This window comes from Lepidochelys kempii, chromosome 4, assembly GCF_965140265.1.
Source record: "Lepidochelys kempii isolate rLepKem1 chromosome 4, rLepKem1.hap2, whole genome shotgun sequence".
Classification (NCBI taxonomy): domain Eukaryota; kingdom Metazoa; phylum Chordata; order Testudines; family Cheloniidae; genus Lepidochelys; species Lepidochelys kempii.
Window position 1 is genome coordinate 110,117,588 of NC_133259.1, and position 19,566 is coordinate 110,137,153.

A 19,566-nucleotide genomic window follows, 5' to 3' on the forward strand; every position below is an offset into this window, starting at 1 on the left:
TAAAACTCAGTTTAAAAGTTGTCTGATGCTGTCCTGCCACAAGAATAACAAAGGCAATTAGACGAGTATTCAGGAGCTATAGGTGTCACCTAAGCCAATCCCAAAGGCATAGAGCCAGTGAAAGAGTGACAGCAACCGACTTTGAATCTAAACAAACCTGGAAAAGGTGTGTTTTCCTACAGTTCCATGGAATTAGGAAGGAGAAGAGTATAAAAAAACTCTGAAGTAAACACCCCTCACACACACACCTGCTCTGCTACTCTGCTTAAACAGCAAGCACTCCACAACTTATCCTGTCAATCTCTACAAGCAAGCTACCAGAGACACACAAGAAAAACAAGTATCGGGGGTAGATGTGTTAGTCTGTATCCACAAAAACAACAAGGAGTCGGGTGGCACCTTAAAGATTAACAGATTTATTTGGGCATAAGCTTTTGTGGGCTAGAACCCACTTCATCAGATGCATCCGATGAAGTGGGTTCTAGACCACTAAAGCTTACAAGAAAAACAGAAGACTCAAGAAGAGAACAAGCCAAGGACAACCTCCCCAAGAGTTGAATGTGGATTGGTGAGAAAAAGTTAACTAATACACTGTCAAGGGATTAGATTTAAAAACTCTTGTAATGATTTTATTGGAATATTGAAATGCAATTGTAACTTAAAATATGAACAGTTTCTCTTGTTAATCACCAAATGGTTAGACCATGTATTCTTGGAGAGGGCTAAACATTAATAAACCAAGAAATAATGGGACTTAATTGGATTTTAGATTCTTTATATTGGTTAAATAGCCTAATTTAAGGTGACTCTTTAAATGGCTTCTTCTAAGTAACTCCCTTTGATTTCATAGTATTCAGTTAAGATTGCTTACTTTCTCATGTATAAACTAGCTGGTTATTATAAAATAAACAGGATCTACCTACTTATAAACAAATTTGTTTGCTCAGCTATAGGCAGTTCAGATATGAATGAATTCACAATAATTTTGGGAAATGAAACAATATACTTTGGGATTAAATTTACCAGATGAAGAACACCTAAGAGTCGAGTTCACTCTCGATGGCATCTCTCCCAAAACTCTGCACAGAGAGGCACACAGGTGCGATTGTAATGGAAATAACCAGTTTATTATTTGTGTTGTTTTGTTTAATGTTTTCTTTGCCTTTCTTTAATGATAAAATAGCCATTGCTAATAATTGTGATTCTGGTCTCAATTACGGTGTCCCCTAAAAGAACCCCTGTGACTAAAATAGTGGGAGTCACACCCCTGAGTTGACAATAAGAGGAACAATAATCAGTAAGTGCCAGCCTACCACTTCTTGTTTCTCTAAACTTAAAATTACTTGGTATCCCACAATTTAAAATTACCCTCTTTACTCCACAATACTCTTGAAATTTGAAAATAATTCAGCAGCACATAGTAAACATACTGCTACTTGCTGTTGGAGCTGTGGAAAAGGGATTTGATGCATCTTTAGGTCCCTTAACACAAAGTCTTGTTGGATGGAAGTGTATGAATTATGGTATTAGGTCTACAACAGACTATGCTTTCAAGAGGCTTTGTTTTGCAGTAGGATGGTATAAAATACAAAGTCATACAAGCTGTTGCTATTATTATTGACTATTAATGCCAAATAAAATGAGCCAGATATTCAGCTGATGTAAATTGGCATAGCTCTTTTGACATCAGTAGAGCTATGCCAATTTAAACCACCTGAGGGTCTGGCCAGATATTCTGAAGCAATGAAAGACTGCAAAAAGGCTGAACGTAGCAAAACGATGGGGAGAGAGGGCATGCATTGGTGAATCTTGAAACCCATTTTCGTGGCTTGAAAGATAAGAAAAAGAAGTTTAGTGGGATGTAGCCTTTGTTTCTGGACGTCTGTCTAAGATATTAGAAATAGTGGGGTGCATAATGTATTCCTAAGAAAGCACATTCATCCCTGCTCCCAACTCCGTTTCTACAAAATAAAATATTTGAAATAGGAAATCCTTTTTCCATCCAATTTCCTCTTCATCCATTATTCTCTGTGACCCTGCAGATTTACTGCTCAACCTGTTCCTAGTCAGTGTGAACTTAATATTACCAATGTTTTGAACCATTAGTTTCCCCTTAGAGTCTGGAAGCTTTCTAACCTGGTAAGCCCAGTTGGAGTTCAGATGTCCCTCTTCTTTTCTTCATATTTATTTGATTCACAAAAGGAAAAAGCACCCTGGGTTTTTTAATTGGAAAATACAAAGCCTGAATCCAAACACCTCATTTGAAAATTGTACTTTGATGCTTCCTCTCAGTGGTATTTGGGCCCAGAAAAAGAAATAGGCTGTGGACTAAATTAATGCTAATGTGTGTTATGCCCAGCCCCACAGGAAAGCTAATATACCATTGACTATGGATATGTCTACATTGAGAGTTTACCCATGTCTTGGCTCATATGCATTTGTCCACATGTCAGTCAAGCCAGCTGCCAGTCCACACTGCAGAGATGCACGTGTGCCATACCCTATGTAGCCATGTCCACAATGACACTATAGCTACTTGTTATTCCAAGCCTGTATTCATAGGTGTGCCTAATTGGGTACAGAATGTGAGCGAGGCCAAACAGCAAAAATTAAGATGTTTGTACACCAATGCGAGGAGCCTAGGTAACAAAATGGAGGAACTAGAGCTATGGTGCAGGAAGTGAAACCAGATATTATAGGGATAACAGAAACATGGTGGAATAGTAGTCATGACTGGACTACGGGTATTGAAGGGTATGTGCTGTTTAGGAAAGACAGAAATAAAGGTAAAGGTGGTGGAGTAGCATTGTATATCAATGATGAGGTAGAATGTAAAGAAATAAGAAGCAATGGAATGGGTAAGACAGAGTCCATCTGGGCAAAAATCACATTGGGGAAGAAAACTACTAGAGCCTCCCCTGTGATAGTGTTGGGGTGTGCCACAGACCGCCAGGATCTAATTTGGATATGGATAGAGCCCTCTTTAATGTTTTTGATGAAGTAAATACTAATGGAAACTGCGTGATCATGGGAGACTTTAACTTCCCAGATATAGACTGGAGGACAAGTGCTAGTAATAAAAATAGGGCTCAGATTTTCCTAGATAGCTGATGGATTCCTTCATCAAGTAGTTGCTGAACCGACTAGAGGGGATGCCATTTTAGATTTGGTTTTGGTGAGTAGTGAGGACCTCATAGAAGAAATGGTTGTAGGGGACAATCTTGGTTCATGTGATCATGAGCTAATTCAGTTCAAACTGAACGGAAGGATTAACAAAAATAAATCTGCAACTAGGGTTTTTGATTTCAAAAGGGCTGACTTTCAAAAATTAAGGAAATTAGTTAGGGAAGTGGATGGGACTGAAGAACTTATGGATCTAAAGGCAGAGGAGGCCTGGGATTACTTTAAATCAAGGCCGCAGAAGCTATTGGAAGCCTGCATCCCAAGAAAGGGGGAAAAATTCACAGGCAGGAGTTGTAGACCAAGCTGGAGGAGCAAGCATCTCAGAGAGGTGATTAAGAAAAAGCAGAAAGCATACAGGGAGTGGAAGACGGGAGGGATCAGCAAGGAAAGCTACCTTATTGAAGTCAGAACATGTAGGGATAAAGTGAGAAAGGCTAAAAGTCAAGTAGAGTTGGACCTTGCAAAGGGAATTAAAACCAATAGTAAAAGGTTCTATAGCCATATAAATAAGAAGAAAACAAAGAAAGAAGAAGTGGGACTGCTAAACACTGAGGATGGAGTGGAGGTTAAGGATAATCTAGGCATGGCCCAATATCTAAACAAATACTTTGCCTCAGTCTTTAATAAGGCTAAAGAGGATCTTAGGGATAATGGTAGCATGACCAATGGGAATGAGGATATGGAGGTAGATATTACCATATCCAAGGTAGAAGCGAAACTTGAACAGCTTAATGGGACTAAATCGGGGGGCCCAGATAATCTTCATCCAAGAATATTAAAGGAATTGGCACATGAAATTGCAAGCCCATTAGCAAGAATTTTTAATGAATCTGTAAACTCAGAGGTTGTACCGTATGATTGGAGAATTGCTAACATAGTTCCTATTTTTAAGAAAGGGGAAAAAAGTGATCCGGGTAACTACAGGCCTGTTAGTTTGACATCTGTAGTATGCAAGGTCTTGGAAAAAATTTTGAAGGAGAAAGTAGTTAAGGACATTGAGGTCAATGGGACAAAATACAACATGGTTTTACAAAAGGTAGATCGTGCCAAACTAACCTGATGTCCTTCTTTGAGATTTTTTTAGACAAAGGGAACGCAGTGGATCTAATTTACCTAGATTTCAGTAAGGCGTTTGATACCGTGCTACATGGGGAATTATTAGTTAAATTGGATAAGATAGGGATCAATATGAAAATTGAAAGGTGGATAAGGAATTGGTTAAAAGCGAGACTACAGCGGGTCCTACTGAAAGGTGAACTGTCAGGCTGGAGGGAGGTTACCAGTGGAGTTCCTCAGGGATCAGTTTTGGGATCAATCTTATTTAATCTTTTTATTACTGACCTCGGCACAAAAAGTGAGACTGTGCTAATAAAGTTTGTGGATGATACAAAGCTGGGAGGTATTGCCAATTTAGAGAGAGACCGGGATATCATACAGGAAGATTTGGATGACCTTGTAAACTGGAGTAATAGTAATAGGATGAAATTTAATAGTGAGAAGTGTAAGGTCATGCATTTAGGGATTAATAACAAGAATTTTAGTTATAAACTGGGGATGCATCAATTGGAAGTAACAGAGGAGGAGAAGGACCTTGGAGTGTTGGTTGATCATAGGATGACTATGAGCCGCCAATGTGATATGGCCGTGAAAAAAGCTAATGCGGTCTTGGGATGCATCAGGCGAGGTATTTCCAGTAGAGATAAGGAGGTGTTAGTACCATTATACAAGGCACTGGTGAGACCTCACCTGGAATACTGTGTGCAGTTCTGGTCTCCCATGTTTAAGAAGGATGAATTCAAACTGGAACAGGTACAGAGAAGGGCTACTAGGATGATCCGAGGAATGGAAAACCTGTCTTATGAAAAAAAGAAAAGGAGTACTTGTGGCACCTTAGAGACTAACCAATTTATTTGAGCATAAGCTTTCGTGAGCTACCGCTCACTTCATCGGATGTCTTATGAAAGGAGACTCAAGGAGCTTGGCTTGTTTAGCCTAACTAAAAGAAGGTTGAGGGGAGATATGATTGCTCTTTATAAATATATCAGAGGGATAAATACCGGAGAGGGAGAGGAATTATTTAAGCTCAGTACCAATGTGGACACAAGAACAAATGGATATAAACTGGTCATTGGGAAGTTTAGACTTGAAATTAGACGAAGGTTTCTAACCATCAGAGGAGTGAAGTTTTGGAAGAGCCTTCCAAGGGAAGCAGTGGGGGCAAAAGACCTGTCTGGCTTTAAGATTAAACTCAATAAGTTTATGGAGGAGATGGTATGATGGGATAACATGATTTTGGCAATTAATTGATCTTTAAATATTCAGTGGGCTGTGATGGGATGTTAGATGGGGTGGGATCTGAGTTACAAGAGAGAATTCTTTCCTGGGTATCTGGCTGGTGAATCTTGCCCATATGCTCAGGGTTTAGCTGATCGCCATATTTGGGGTCGGGAAGGAATTTTCCTCCAGGGCAGATTGGAAGAGGCCCTAGAGGTTTTTCGCCTTCCTCTATAGCATGGGGCACGGGTCACTTGCTGGAGGATTCTCTGCTCCTTGAAGTCTTTAAACCACGATTTGAGGACTTCAATAGCTCAGACATAGGTGAGAGGTTTTTCGCAGGAGTAGGTGGGTGAGATTCTGTGGCCTGCATTGTGCAGGAGGTCAGACTAGATGATCATAATGGTCCCTTCTGACCTTAATATCTATGAATCTATGAATCTCATAGTCCTTGGCGTCCTCTCCACATGGAGCTGCTCCAGTGCTACAACTTGTCTGTCTTTCCCGATCGCCTGTGCGGAAGTGCTTTCAGGTTGCCATACTGTAAAAATCAATTCTGGCTATGCAACCTGCTCAAATTCTCTCTGTTCCAGCCTGGGGACAAGCCATGATCAGCTGCCCCTGCTTGCAGGTGAATCGTTTGTGCAGTGGAATAGACATTCGGCGAGACACTGGATGGCATTTCATGAACAGTTTCATAAACACCAACTTTGATAGCAATGGCAAAGTGCCTGACGTGTGGGTTGTCAGGAGATCTAGACACTACCTGCTGGGAGAAGCTGGGGCCTTACTTCCTCCTAATAATATCATTATCAATGGTGTGTTGGTGCCTACCATTATTTTGGGGAACCTGATCCTAGCATGGCTCATGAAACCATATCCAGACAACACAGGACCTGGCAGAAGAAGGTTCAGTTACATGACCAGAAGTTATGGGATGGTTGTGGAGTGTAGCTTTGGCAGGATAACAGTGAGATGGTGCAATTTACTGACCTCTTTGGGTGCCCTTGTGGGCAATGCCGGCCATGTGATTGCAGTCTGCTGCGCTCTCCACCACATCTGCAAGGTTAAAGGTGAACATTTTTATGGAGTGGATGCAAGACAAAACATCATTGGTCAGGGACAATCACCAATAGGGGCTCTAACTTTGGGGAACATAAATATTTTTGAAATACTAGAATGGAAAAAAGTGCTGTTCTAGTGGTGGGATCCTATCAACTTATGCAAGGGAGAGTTTTAGAAAACTGGCCATGGAACTGCGTATCCATTGAGCAGAGAGGCTTAGTGAGCTACCAGCATGGTCCAAGAAAATGTTCTCTTCCCAGAAATCTGAGAAATCATCTGGAATTTTTATTCCATGAAAAGTTTTCAGACATAATGTTCCCAGAGGGGAATGAAATCATGATGAAAATGAACCAAAGTTTGCATTATGAGGCATACCTCTAATGCCCAGTGTCTGAAGCAGGGTAGGGGGAAGTCTGGAGCAGAACTCAATTGTGCACAGGTTGTCAGGTAGCCGGGAGGTCAATCCATATAAGAGGCTGTCCAGGGCAATGGTCAGGTTTCTCACAGGGGTCAATAGCTGGAAGATCCAATCCAAGGGGCTGGGTCAGCGGATTAGGAATGCAAGGTAGCAGGATAAGATCAGGCAAGGCAGCAGGGCAACAAGGTAGGGTCAGGCAAAGCAGCAAGGCAGTCCAGGCAGCAACCAGCAGATAATTGTCTGTTGCTCAGACACCTTCCTCCTCGTGTTAGGGCCTCTATATAGTCCAGGTACCCAATGGAGTGCTGCCTGTCCATCCAATCAGGGACCTGGAGTGTAGTTGCTGTGGGTCTGTAGGCCTTGAGCACTACGGTTATTGGTCAGGAATGGCATTTCAGTGCCCTACTGTGGTGCAGCAGTTAAGGATGATGCTGGTGGGCATGTGTTTAATACTGGGGTCTTGAGATAACCCCTATTCCCATCCTGGCACCAAAGGAGCAGTCTTGTCTGGATGGACTCTGTGGAAGGCTCTGGCTTTTTCTGGAGGGTGCACTTGATGGTTCCCAAGACCGCTCTTCCAGCCTGTATGCTTCCCAGTTGATGAGGTACCATATCTTCCCTCTTCATATCTATGAGTCTACATTTTGTGGACCAGGTATTTGCCTTGGACTTGGACTGGTGGAGGGGGAAGTTGTTTTTGTTGGGAAAAAGATTGTTGGAGAGGGGTTTAAGGAGGGTGACATGAAATACAGGTTGCACCTTAAGATATTGGGGAATTTGAAGTTTGAGGGTTACTTGGTTGATCTGCCTGCAGATCTGGTAGGGCCCTAGGTACTGTGGTCCAGTTTATGAATGGGTCTGCCTGTTTTGAGGCGCTTGGCCAATTCCCAGGAAATATACCCTGCACTGCTTCATTAAACCCCCGTTGTAGCACTCTGGTAAGGTTCTGTGAGTTTGGCTCCTGAAGGCAATGTGGGCTGTGAGGCTGCAGGAGATGTTCCCTTTTGCAGTCTTGTGAGCTGTTCTTGAAGGGTGTGGTTTTCTGCACAAAGTTGGTCCATTGTAAAGCTTGGTTTTCCACCTGCAGGCAAGTGATCTGCTCCTGGAGGCTCAGCATCCCCTGTGACTCTGCACCTGTGAGTTTTATACGCTTTTTGGGTAGGACAATCCAGGCGGAGACTGACATGGTCTGAGCAAACCGTAATGCCTGGTGGACAAGATGGCTAAGGGGCAGTCCAGAGCAGTAGTCAAGTGTGCACAGGTTGTGAGGTAGCTGGGAGGTCAATCAGTATCAGAGGCAGTCTGGGGAAATGGCCGGAGTTCTCACAGGGGTCAGTTACCAGAAGGTGCAACCCAAGGAGCTGGGTTGGGTCAGTGGGTTGGGGAGGTGAGGTGGGGCAAGGTTGCAGGGGAACAAGGTAGGGTCAGGCAGGAACCACCAGGCAATAGTCTGTTGCTTAGACAGCTTCCTTTTCCTGTTGGGGTCTTTATGTAGTCCGGGTACCCAATGGAGTGCTGCCTGTCCATCCTATCAGGGGCCTGGGGAGTGGTTGCTGTGGGTCTATAGGCCTTTAGCACTAAGCCCTGGTCTACACTAGGACTTTAGGTCAAATTTAGCAGTGTTAAATCGATGTAAACCTGTACCCGTCCACACGATGAAGCCCTTTTTTTCAACTTAAAGGGCTCTTAAAATCGATTTCCTTACTCCACCCCTGACAAGTGGATTAGCGCTTAAACTGGCCTTGCCAGGTCAAATTTGGGGTACTGTGGACATAATTCGGCGGTATTGGCCTCCGGGAGCTATCCCAGAGTGCTCCATTGTGACCGCTCTGGACAGCACTCTCAACTCAGATGCACTGGCCAGGTAGACAGGAAAAGAACCGCGAACTTTTGAATCTCATTTCCTGTTTGGCCAGCATGGCAAGCTGCAGGTGACCATGCAAAGCTCATCAGCAGAGGTGACCATGATGGAGTCCCAGAATCGCAAAAGAGCTCCAGCATGGACCGAACGGGAGGTACGGGATCTGATCGCTGTATGGGGAGAGGAATCCGTGCTATCAGAACTCCGTTCCAGTTTTTGAAATGCCAAAACCTTTGTTAAAATCTCCCAGGGCATGAAGGACAGAGGCCATAACAGGGACCCGAAGCAGTGCCACATGAAACTTAAGGAGCTGAGGCAAGCCTACCAGAAAACTAGAGAGGCGAATGGCCGCTCCGGGTCAGAGCCCCAAACATGCCGCTTCTATGATGAGCTGCATGCCATTTTAGAGGGTTCAGCCACCACTATCCCAGCCGTGTTGTTTGACTCCTTCAATGGAGATGGAGGCATCACAGAAGCAGGTTTTGGGGACTAAGAAGATGATGAGGAGGAGGAGGTTGTAGATAGCTCACAGCAAGCAAGCGGAGAAACTGGTTTTCCCGACAGCCAGGAACTGTTTCTCACCCTGGACCTGGAGCCAGTACCCCCCGAATCCACCCAAGGCTGCCTCCTGGACCCGGCAGGTGGAGAAGGGACCTCCGGTGAGTGTACCTTTTAAAATACTATACATGGTTTAAAAGCAAGCATGTGAAAGGATTAATTTGCCCTGGCATTCGCGGCTCTCCTGGATGTACTCCCAAAGCCTTTGCAAAAGGTTTCTGGGGAGGGCAGCCTTATTGCGTCCTCCATGGTAGGACACTTTACCACTCCAGGCCAGTAGCACGTACTCGGGAATCATTGTACAGCAAAGCATTGCAGTGTATGTTTGCTGGCGTTCAAACAACATCTGTTCTTTATCTCTCTGTGTTATCCTCAGGAGAGTAAGATATCATTCCTGGTCATCTGGTTGAAATAGGGTGCTTTTCTTCAGGGGACACTCAGAGGTGCCCGTTCCTGCTGGGCTGTTTGCCTGTGGCTGAACAGAAATGTTCCCCGCTGTTAGCCACAAGGAAGGGGGAGGGTTGAGGGGGTAGCCACGCGGTGTGGGGAGGCAAAATGCGACCTTGTAATGAAAGCACATGTGCTATGTATGTAATGTTAACAGCAAGGTTTACCCTGAAAGAATGTAGCCACTGTTTTATAAAATGTGTCTTTTTAAATACCACTGTCACTTTTTTTTTCTCCACCAGCTGCATGTGTTTCAATGATCACAGGATCTTCTCCTTCCCAGAGGCTAGTGAAGATTAGAAAGGAAAAAAAAACACACTCGTGATGAAATGTTCTCTGAGCTCATGCTGTCCTCCTACACTGACAGAGCACAGACGAATGTGTGGAGGCAAATAATGTCAGAGTGCAGGAAAGCACAAAATGACCGGGAGGAGAGGTGGTGGGCTGAAGAGAGTAAGTGGCGGGCTGAAGAGAGTAAGTAGCGGGCTGAAGACAGGGCTGAAGCTCAAATGTGGCAGCAGCGTGATGAGAGGAGGCAGGATTCAATGCTGAGGCTGCTGGAGGATCAAACCAATATGCTCCAGTGTATGGTTGAGCTGCAGCAAAGGCAGCTGGAGCACAGACTGCCACTAAAGCCCCGGTGTAACCAACTGCCCTCCTCCCCAAGTTCCATAGCCTCCTCACCCAGATGCCCAAGAACGCGATGGGGGGGCCTCTGGCCAACCAGCCACTCCACCACAGAGGATTGCCCAAAAAACAGAAGACTGTCATTCAATAAATTTTAAAGTTGTAAACTTTTAAAGTGCTGTGTGGCATTTTCCTTTCCTCCTCCACCACCCCTCCTGGGCTACCTTGGTAGTCATCCCCCTATTTGTGTGATGAATGAATAAAGAATGCATGAATGTGAAGCAACAATGACTTTATTGCCTCTGCAAGCGGTGATTGAAGGGAGGAGGGGAGGGTGGTTAGCTTACAGGGAAGTAGAGTGAACCAAGGGGCGGGGGGTTTCATCAAGGAGAAAGAAACAGAACTTTCACACCGTAGCCTGGCAAGTCATGAAACTGGTTTTCAAAGCTTCTCTGATGCGTACCGCACCCTCCTGTGCTCTTCTAACCGCCCTGGTGTCTGGCTGAGCGTAACCAGCAGCCAGGCGATTTGCCTCAACCTCCCACCCCGCCATAAACGTCTCCCCCTTAGTCTCACAGATATTGTGGAGCACACAGCAAGCAGTAATAACAGTGGAATTATTGGTTTCGCTGAGGTCTAAGCGAGTCAGTAAACTGCGCCAGCGCGCCTTTAAACATCCAAATGCACATTCTACCACCATTCTGCACTTGCTCAGCCTGTAGTTGAACAGCTCCTGACTACTGTCCAGGCTGCCTGTGTACGGCTTCATGAGCCATGGCAGTAAGGGGTAGGCTGGGTCCCCATGGATAACTATAGGCATTTCAACATCCCCAACAGTTATTTTCTGGTCTGGGAATAAAGTCCCTTCCTGCAGTTTTTGAAACAGACCAGAGTTCCTGAAGATGCGAGCGTCATGTACCTTTCCCGGCCATCCCACGTTGATGTTGGTGAAACATCCCTTGTGATCCACCAGAGCTTGCAGCACTATTGAAAAGTACCCCTTGCGGTTTATGTACTCGCCGGCTTGGTGCTCCAGTGCCAAGATAGGGAATGGGTTCCATCTATGGCCCCACCACAGTTAGGGAATCCCATTGCAGCAAAGCCATCCACTATGACCTGTACATTTCCCAGGGTCACTACCCTTGATATCAGCAGATCTTTGATTGCGTGGGCTACTTGCATCACAGCAGCCCCCACAGTAGATTTGCCCACTCCAAATTGATTCCCAGCTGACCGGTAGCTGTCTGGCATTGCAAGCTTCCACAGGGCTATCGCCACTCGCTTCTCAACTATGAGGGCTGCTCTCATCTTGGTATTCATGCGCTTCAGGGCAGGGGAAAGCAAGTCACAAAGTTCCATGAAAGTGCCCTGACGCATGCGAAAGTTTCACAGCCACTAGAAATCGTCCCAGACCTGCAACACTATGCGGTTCCACCAGTCTGTGCTTGTTTCCCAAGCCCAGAATTGGCGTTCCACAGCATGAACCTGCCCCATTAGTACCATGATGCATGCATTGGTGGGCGGGGGGGCGGCGGAAGCAAATGCGTACAAGACAAATCTGTTCTATTTCTTGTTTTGATCCACTCCATCTATCTTTTACATCTTTGGCTGGCAGCAGACGGTGCAGAAGGACTGCAAGCCATCCTCATCTCTTGCCTGCCCGGCAGAAGATGGTACAATAGGACTGCTAGCAATCCATATCGCCTGCCTGCTCACCATAAGATGGTTCAATAGGACTGACTGCAGGACTAAAGAGAATGACCTGGTCAAGTCACTTCTAATGTAGTCCCTGCACACATGTCTACACAGGTGCTCCTGGCCGATGTGGCCAGGAGCACCTCGGACATGACGATGACTGCTACCAGTCCTATTGTACCATCTGCTGTCAGAAGGCAATGGGTAGCTGCTGCTGTGTAGCAATGCAGTACCATGTCTGCCAGCACCCAGGAGACATACGGTGACGGTTACCTGAGCAGGCTCCATGCTTGCCGTGGTATGGCGTCTGCACAGGTAACTCAAGAAAAAAGGCGCAAAACGATTGTCTGCTGCTGCTTTCACGGAGGGAGGGAGGGAACAGGGGCCTGACGATATGTACCCAGAACCACCCGCAACAATGTTTTAGTCCCATCAGGCATTGGGATCTCAACCCAGAATTCCAATGGGCAGCGGAGACTGCGGGAACTGTGGGATAGCTACCCACAATGCAACACTCCAGAAGTCGACGCTTGCCTCGGTACTGTGGAAGCACTCCGCCGAGTTAATGCACTTAATGCACTTAGAGCATTTTCTGTGGGGACACACACACTCGAATATATAAAAACGATTTCTAAAAGAACGACTTCTATAAATTCAACCTAATTTCGTAGTGTAGACATACCCTAAGACTGGTCGGGGTGGCCGTTCAGTGCACTACCATGGTGTAGCAGCTAAGGGTAACTCCTAAGAACCTGGTGGACTCAAGACCAGCGACCTGGTTACACTGTTGCCCCAAACATCACTTGCCCCATCAAGAGAAAAAACTACCTGCTGCATGAGCACTGCACTACCTGCTGCATGAGCAATCATCTTAAATGGCCTATTCAGAGAGTCCAGAAGAATAAAAATGGACTTGCAATGGACATACCATCACCACAACGTGGGGCAAATGTTGTCTAGCCAAAGAATGCGAATGTAGCGTTGACAGGATGAATGAGTGACAGTCGCAAAGAACTTTACCATTTTTTGAAGCCCTATGGACGTATAAGTGCTACCATAGGGAACAGCAATGTGGTAGCCAAAGTACGTGTCTGTACCAATAACAGGATGAATAAACTAAAAGCAATGTCAGTCACAATTAACTTTACCAGTTGCTGTAGCCAGATAGGCTTGTAAGCAGTAGTTGATGGGAAAACCAAGGAATACAGCCACATTACATAGTCAATCCCGGTTTTACAAAAGGCATTATTGGCAAAATTCCACATTCATGCCTGCTAGGCCATGAATTCTGTACCCTTATAGGAAGGCTTAATTGGATACAATGTATGAAACAGAGTGTTGAATTTACATAATTGTTTCATTTTTTTTCTCCTCCTTGGCATCCATCTTGGGTAGCTTGCGAGTGTGGGGAGGGGTGGGCGGGAATTCTATATGGGTGGCTGTAGTTAAACAGCTGCCACCCAGGATAAACAGTATTCTGTGGTGTTTAATTTTTTTTTACTCCTGGCATCCAATTTGGGTAGCTCATGGTGGGGCAGTGGCAGTTTGTAGGGAATATCCCATAGGGGAGTTGAAGTGTAGTACCCACCACCCAAGCTAAACACTTGTCCTCCTGGAATCTAGCATCCTCCTGCATGAAAAAAAATTACTTGTCATATCCCAAAATCCTGCCCTCATGTACCAAAGAAGAAATACTTGGCAGTAATAATAGAAAATGTGATGATTGGTGCTTACCAGGCTGTAGATCGGGGCCCCAGTCCAGCTCCACACTCTGTCTCCCCAGGGTGGTCCACCCCAAACAGGACCTGAGGGGATCTGCCCGGACTGTCTGCTAACTGTCCTGCTGGGGGTCCTGACTGGGAGCACTAAGTTCTATGGGCAGCTCCTGTCACACCTGCCTCTCCTTCCTCCTGCCTCACGACAAGACACTCTGCAATCAGGAGGAAATCATGTCTGTGCTGTCAGCCAAGCACCATGCTGAGCTCCCCACAGCAGGGGCATGCGACCAGTCTGGCAGTTGGAGTACTTTTCCTTGCAGTACATGGACTTGAGGTGTTTAATCTGCTCCCAGCATGGCACTGTTGTCCAGTGGATGCCCTGCTCAACTAGCCTCTGAAATCTTTTCATTGAGATGAATATTACGCCAGCTCCTACTAAAGCCATGGCTCTGGATCACCAGGCAGCACCTGGTGTGGTTCTCCTGGCAGCTTGCAGCATGCTGGGATTCAGCCATTTTGAGATGGCCAGGCAGGCATCTGTGAGTTGTCAGCACAATCCTCCTGCACAAAAGAGGAGGGGGCAAAATGCTGTTCAAGGGAACATAAACAGTGGGTAACTTCTGGCTCATAGAGAACAAGTGGGAGGGAACTGAGGGGGCAGAAAGGCAGAAACATACAGACAGGGAATTGTGGGAGTGACAGTGGAGGACTATGTTGTCTCAAGGGTGGTTCACCTTGTAATTGGTACACCCACATCACAAAGTGGGTGGGTACTTAGGTGGGTCAGATGGTGACACACTCTCTTACCCACACCCCCAAACGGGTATGTTTCCTCATATTCTACAGCCCCTAGCCTAGATGCATGTCTAAGGGCTTCCAGTGTGAATGCTAGGGGCAAAAACCCGTGGCTCAACACGCGTAAACCCAGAAGTGTAGACATCCCCGTGTTATTTTGAAGGCCAATTTTATCAGCAACAGCAGTATCTAAAACCTTCAGTAAGTGCTGTCTTTCCATTACATGTGGTAAAACAGACATGACCTCATAGCTCACAAGTCACAATAAATGTGTTAGTTTCATCTTAGGCCTAAGTGGCTAGTTGGCCAAATCACAGACCTGAGCTGATTCACCATCTCTTTTTCAGTGAGACCTTGGGCTAAAATAGTAGCAATGTTGGAAGGTGGGTGCAGTTGGCAGGTGGATGAAGGAAGCCACCCAGCATCTGCCTGCACTAAGTATATTTATAGCCAGTGTGACTAGTCCCTTAGAACATTACATAAAAATGTTTAAAACATAAAAAAACCACCCCATTTTAATTAATAATAATAGGGTGTGAGCCTGGATACAGTTACTCATGCAATAGTCCTTATTCATGCAAACATTTCCCTTTAACTCAATTGGACTATATGAATAGGTGAAGACTATTCACATGAATAAAGGTTTGCAGGATTGGGCCTATACTCTCTGCAGAGCCCAGTATGCAGGGCCCTCCCACTCATTTTGTAACTCCTGGTGGGCATCCACACACACCGGCCCTCAGTCCTGAGCTGGAGTTCTGAAATGCAGCTTTTTGCCCCAAGTGTCCTATTTTAGTCAGACTTTGTGACTTTGGAATCTCTTATGGCAAAAGGTGGTTTTTTGGACTACACTCTTTAGCTGCTCACATTATGCATGCTGTTTTTACTTCTGTTTACAAGTGAACAGACAGATGTATCCTTTGATGTGGTGCATTAAATTTACATTTGATCTTAATGAGTACATATTGTATTGGGATAAATGAACCTGAATGCTTATTCCTATCAGTCTTTTTTAGTGGGCTCAAAATAGCTTGTATATAATTTTGCCAGTAGATGGCACTAAGTGTACCGCAGATTAAACAGTGTTTACTCCTTTCAGAGTGATTTTAACTGCACACGCACAACTTGTGCTTCTTGCCATATTGGCACAAGGACACTAGATGGAACTAGTTTCGTTTCTATATACATTAAGTAACAAGTCTCAGTATAACTAACATGGTGTGTGATTTTTTTTGGGATGTGTGAACCTGTCCGTTAGACACTAGACCAACCTTTCGAGTCTTCATTTATTCACTCTAATGTAAGGTTTTGTGTGTCGGTAATACATTTTAATGTTTTTAGAAGGTCTCTCTCTATAAGTCTATATTATATAACTAAACTATTGTTGTATGTAAAGTAAACAAGGTTTTAAAAATGTTTAAGAAGCTTCATTTGAAATTAAATTAAAATGCAGATCTTATCAATTTAGTGCAATGGTTCTTAACCCTGCGGGTGCGAGATGCCCTTTCTGGGGGTGCGAGACATGTGAGATTTTTTTAGAAGGTAAATCATCGAAAACACAAATTAAGCACAGGCACATAAGTAACAACTACTTTGTTTCATCAAACCTATGTATTTATTAACATTATACATTTTTTAACGATTACCGTAATATACAAAGTTTTCAAGTTTTCAAGTTTTTAAGCTAATTGTAGTGTAATTTTTAATAAGGGCTGCAGAGTGCTGGGCCCAGGCCAGGAGCAGAGCCCTGGGCTGGCTGCCAGTACCCAAAGCTGGCAGGAGGGCTAAGCAGGGCTGGAGGCCCGGAACCCAGCTGGCAGGGGGCCGGGCGGCTGGAACCCCAGACCAGCAGCGAGATGAGCAGGGCTGACGGCTGGTATCCAGGCTGGCAGCAGGCTGAGTGGGGCCGATGGTCAGGACCCCAGCTGGAAGGGGCTGGCGGCTGGAACCCCAGACTGTCCGTGGGCTGAGTTGGGTGGCGGACAGAACCCCAGACCATCAGCGGCTCACCCGCTGCCAGTCTGGGGTTCTGTCCGCCGGCTCCTGTCAGCTGGGGTCCTGGCCACCAGCCCCGCTCAGCCTGCTGCCAGCCGGGGGTTCCATTCACTCAGGCCAGCAGTAGGCTGAGAGGGGCCGGCAGCTGAGACACCGGCTGGCAAGGGTCCGGCAGCTGGAACTCCAGACTGTCAGCGGGCTGAGCGGGGCCGGTGGACGGAACCCCGGCTGGAAGCAGCGTGCCAATAAAAATCGGCACGGGTGCCGCAGGTTGCCGACCCCTGCACTAGACTGAGTCTACCACCTAACTTTGCATAGGCCACCCCAATGGTTCATATAGATTGTAACTTTCTTTCACAACTGACCTCAGCTTGATTTGACCTGTCAAACTATGTGAAAAGCTCCAATTCGCAAATCTAGCCACTGATCCAATCCGCACATCTCCCAGTCTCCCACGGTGAATACTGAAAGATGTGGCAATGGTACAGACTTGGCCACACATCGGAGACTTGAATTTGTTTCCAACTTTCTCTATGCATGTAATGAATGGTGAGTTGGGGAAGTCTGATATATATATAAAAATCATCAGGGTTGATTCAATTTCCCTGTTAGATAAGCTTTCTGTCCTTGGCAGCCCTGCTAGAGAGCTTTTTTTAGCAAGGCTTATGGCTGCTTGCAGCCTTCTGTCATGTCTTAAGTACAAACATTGTAATGCATCCATGGACACAAATGGCCATGTTTCCCAGCTAAACTTCTACACATGCAGCACCAGTGATCGCGATCCAAAACACGGACTTCTACTGCTTGAGCTACAGGAGTATCCCCACTATCTGTAGTACTGCTGGGACTTCAGGCCTTTGGGCAGCTACTCAATGGGGAGGAAATATATGATCAGAGTGGATAATATATCCAGCAAGGACAGTGGGACAAATTCACACAAGCCACTGTATTATATAGTCTTCTCTCACCCTTGCCCTGTTAAACCAAGCTCATCCTTGAATGTCTGACGCCCAAAGGAGAATCAGATGCAACAGGTGTGTGCCAAGCAGCCACACATTTATAGGCAGCTGGTGCCTGAATGTTGGAGTCGATCTCCTGTGAGCCTCATACACTCCAGGACAACAGTACCTGAGTGGAGGGACTCCAGTGTTCTGGTTTGCGCTTATGAGCACCAATGCTGTATCCATGAACTGAATGGAATGTCAGACTGAGTCCCTCTTGTGGCTGGCCTATACAGATATAAAATCATATCTAACTAGGGGAGAGACATGGCTCAGGTGCTAGAGACCTGTGTTGTTGGAACAGCTGCTTCTGAGTTTTGTCCCCAGTGTTGCAAATTCATGGCCATGGCAGATTCATTACCGCATTCTTCATGTGATCATCACATATAAAGGAACAAAGACTACCCTGCTTTTATTTTACTCAAAGCCATAAACAATACCAGCCCTGCCACCACCAGCCCTGCCATTTATATGCAAAGTTCCTTCCCCGTTCGCCTTTGATTGTTTTGCAGAAGAAATAAATTTGAGAAAAAAAAATTTACAAATAGCAAATTAAAGTAACTTTACAATAGAAATAAAGAGCTTGTGATTAATTAAGCTGCAGGTGTCTCTAACAGCAAGCTTCATACTTGCCTTTTTCTTTTAATCCCAGGAGCCGTTTCTGCAGCAGAAAGACAGGTCTAAACTACAAAGAGAAAGGGGCAAAGGCCAAGAGCCCTTAAGAGCACAGACAGGGACCAGAAATGAAGTCAAGCCACGGTACAGTGCAATCAGAGGGCTCCAGTCATAAAGTGACTTGGAATTTAGGTTTTACTTGGAGTATGTTAATGGAGACTGTAGAGGGGAGTATCCTGAGACCCTGGGAGTTACATCCCTTCAGCGGTTTGGGGAGGTTTTGTGCTGAACCCCGGAAGGATAAGGGCACACTGAGTACTTCGGGGATGGGCCATGTGTGTCTGGAAATAGGGAGAGGTAAAGAAAATCTGCTGGGAAAGTGCTCATCCCCGGCAGGAAGGACTAAGCACCTAGGGAGAGGGAGCACATTGAGACCCTGGGAGAAAATGCATGGAAGCTGTAGCATGGAGTGAGGATGTGGTCTTGCATTGCTCATTAGCACCTCCCTCTGGCCACTGCAGACATGAATGAGTGCCACAAGAGCAAAGCAACTGTAAACTATAAGCAGCTAATAAAGCTTTTCCACTTGACAAGTAATTGTAATTAGCTGATGTAAACATAGAAAACCCAGACCACACTGAAAAAGAGTAAAATGAGCATGCAGTAGTTTGGAGAATGGTCAAATTATTGCCTATCTGGAAATGTGTTTATCACATTAAGTAAATTACAGGGCCTGCGAGGCTCTACCTTTAACAACATGGGCTCTGTTTCTTTAAGGCTGGAAAATGCACGTGTTCCCAGAAGGGAAGACAGGCAGCCTTCTCTTTCTTCTTTACAGAAAGAGAAGGCAAAAGAAGCAAAGGTTTTGCAGAAGGAATGGCAGAACCAAAAGACGGATTTACAAGCTCAGGTACAGTGACAAAACTCTTAGTGACATTACATGGTAAATGTGCTCCTTGGCTCATGAGACATCTGCAGCAGTGAATTTTGTCATGGTAGCCTTTAGGAAAAATCTGTTGCTAGTTATTTAGAAAATGTAGCAATAAAAAAAAAAAAACAGGAATGAGCATACACTAAATGGCCCCATTGCCCCCAAAAGAGAAAGCTGTAATTCTAGTTACTCATACAGTAAATATTATTTCTTCTGTATTTATTTGTTATGGTGAGAGAGAGAAAGCACACAACATAAGTCTAGGATGTGATGCACGGAACTCCCATTACCGCTAATGGGAGTTTTGCACTAAATTCTTCATCTACCATTTTGTCATTGGACCCTTCAGTGTCACAACTCAAATGCCACTCAATTAACTGTGC

At 45.3% G+C, this 19,566-nt stretch overlaps 1 protein-coding gene across 2 annotated transcripts in view; it reads left to right on the plus strand.

The window, feature by feature from the left end:
- Nucleotides 1-19,566, plus strand: part of FAM184B (family with sequence similarity 184 member B) — a 92,993-nt gene that overhangs the window by 58,007 nt on the left and 15,420 nt on the right. For both annotated transcript variants that reach the window (XM_073342435.1, XM_073342436.1), the window contains exons 8-9: nucleotides 18,290-18,396; nucleotides 19,030-19,162. In XM_073342435.1, coding sequence (XP_073198536.1) covers nucleotides 18,290-18,396; nucleotides 19,030-19,162 — 240 coding nt within the window. The remainder of the gene's footprint in view (nucleotides 1-18,289; nucleotides 18,397-19,029; nucleotides 19,163-19,566) is intronic.